Genomic DNA, 2393 nt, shown 5'->3' with positions numbered 1-2393 from the left:
GGGGGGGAAATGTGCATCCATTATCCATCTAGTTTCGAACTGTGAGCCGCTTGTCATCGGAGATCTCTACAACAACAACAACAAACCCAGTGAATCCCACGAGTTGGCTCTGGGAGGGTAATGTGTACACAGACCTTACCTCTACAAAGGTGGAGAGTTTGTTTACGATAGATCCTCGGCTCAAGAATGTCATCTGAGATGAGTTACCAAAATTTTATATGTACACGGAGACAAGGAGTGATCATAAATGATCTTGCCATAAGCTTATGCTGGTCTAATATGTGTGCTTAACCTTTTTTTTTTCCATTATGCGGAGATTTGTCAAAAGTTGGCTGAAGACACTTCTTTTCCATTATGTGTGCTTAACACTTTTTCCCCCTTAATCCTTAATGGCCAATAAGGTTAATGAGTAATAAAATGTTCTTTTTAAGTTGTTCTACATGAAATTAGAGATTTTTCATGCAAATTAAGTGGTATATAAGAAAAATCTTGTTTCTTTTGTGTGATCCAATACTGCAGCTAGGATGTTTTATATTTTGCTTGCTGAGTAGTAATTATACAGGAGTTCTGAAGCACGTCTATACTCTCTTTTCCCCCCTTACGTTAGGACTGACTTCTGGTAATTCTGCTTTGAACATGTTGCTCGAGATGGTTTTGTTTCGTTGGAGTCCTAACTTGTTATCTCTACCAATTTGCTAGTCCATGTAACTGCATTACTCACTTTAGGTATTTTCCATTTTGCAAAGATTTGTCTTCAGCCAACTTTTCTGCAACTAGTACATAAATTCCAAGATAGTTCACAATTCAAAAATAAAACATATGAAGGTCAACTTCTCTATATGGAAGTATGGAACAATTCAGGTGAAGACGTGATTGCATAACCAAAAATTTTTCATTTCGAGGCTTAGTGGCAATCTCTATTAATGATCAGAATTGGTAAAGATTATGAGTTACAGAATGGTTTTCTCTTCATGAGAGCCCTTTAAAAGGTGAAAAGACCAGTCTCTGACGGTTCTGTAGATGCACAAGAGAAGGCATAATGTTACTGCCGGGAAATAAGTTGCTCCGCATCTAAACTATATTCTGGGTGTAGTAAATGTGATCTGGAAATGTCTCATTTACTCTCTGAGCTTGAGTAGTTAGTTCCTAGCTCTCTCCTTTTTGTTGCGTTAAGTGTAACTATGTTTCCTATTTCTTATCTTTTTGAACACGCACGAGAAGGGATCTCTTAGTGCTTCCCTAGTAATATATGATGAACATATCACTATCTATTTAGGGATGCTTTTTCGACTCCGAGGCTAAATAGTTATATCATTTGCTCGAGGGTTGGGATCTCTCCTCTCTTTTTATTCTTTTTGCGGATTTTGCATTTCTATTTGGAGAGATTACAAGTTGCTTATTGATCTAGGAAAAATTGTAACCACTTGCAGTGAGAGCAATTGGTTAAGCATCAAATAGTATGTGGAAATTTGAGTTACAATCTAAAGGAAAAGATTTTTGGCCACTACTCTTTGTCTGCATGTGTCTGCTTCTTTCAATGTACCTATGATGCAAATTAACAAGGACCTTCATTGATGCGTTACAGGCGTTCGAGGTCACAGTCATGCCCCTTTTGCCGCGATAGCCTGAAAAGGGTGAGCTCGGGGGATCTATGGGTATATATGGACAGCAAAGATGCGGTGGACATGACAACAATTACGAGAGAGAATCTAAGAAGGCTGTTCATGTATATAGACAAGTTGCCATTGATCGTGCCGGATAATGTTTTTGACACATATGATACTCATCTAAGGTAGAGGAGCAATGACCTATTGGTTATCTTGTTGAAATTGGTCAATGCTAGATTTAGAAAAAGTGGAGGTTATGGTATTTGGATTTAGTGATGAAGGTGGTTTCCTTTTCACCTTGTGATTAGAAGAAACCCAGCCTGTATTATCGAGGCGCAGTGGTTGAAAAGGTAATTTAGATTAAGCTAAAATGAGCTTTATAATTCTCTTAATCTCCTAATTTGTACATGTCTGTACAGTTGCAAAAGTTTGGTTCTTGACATTACTATTTCTTTTTGGTTGTTTGGTTTCTCATTTTCATGTCTGGCACAGAAGCCAACCTCATATATTGACTATTTATATACATTGCCAGTGTAAATAATCACTCTTTTTATTCAAGTAAATAATGTTTACACTATCAAGAATCTAGCTTTCACATCTTACTATTAAGGGGCTATTTGGGTGGGAAACAAGTTATCCCATGATTAATTATCGCGGGATTAGTTATCCTACCTTCTCATAAGAATAAAAAAAATACTACAACATTTTATTCCAACCAACATGAAATAAACTCATCTCAAATTTAATTTCGGGATTAATTATCCCTTATCCCTCGTACGAAACGAG

The 2393-nt window shown here is 36.9% G+C and overlaps 1 protein-coding gene across 1 annotated transcript in view; it reads left to right on the top strand.

The window, feature by feature from the left end:
* LOC109230915 overlaps positions 1 to 2184 on the top strand; it is a 5467-nt gene extending 3283 nt beyond the window's left edge. The window contains exon 5 of the mRNA XM_019396394.1: positions 1586 to 2184. Coding sequence (XP_019251939.1) covers positions 1586 to 1796 — 211 coding nt within the window. The 3' untranslated portion in view covers positions 1797 to 2184. The remainder of the gene's footprint in view (positions 1 to 1585) is intronic.

This window comes from Nicotiana attenuata, chromosome 8 (assembly GCF_001879085.1).
Source record: "Nicotiana attenuata strain UT chromosome 8, NIATTr2, whole genome shotgun sequence".
Lineage (NCBI taxonomy): Eukaryota > Viridiplantae > Streptophyta > Magnoliopsida > Solanales > Solanaceae > Nicotiana > Nicotiana attenuata.
Note: the sequence above shows the minus strand (reverse complement) of the source record. Positions and strands in the feature narration are given on the sequence as shown.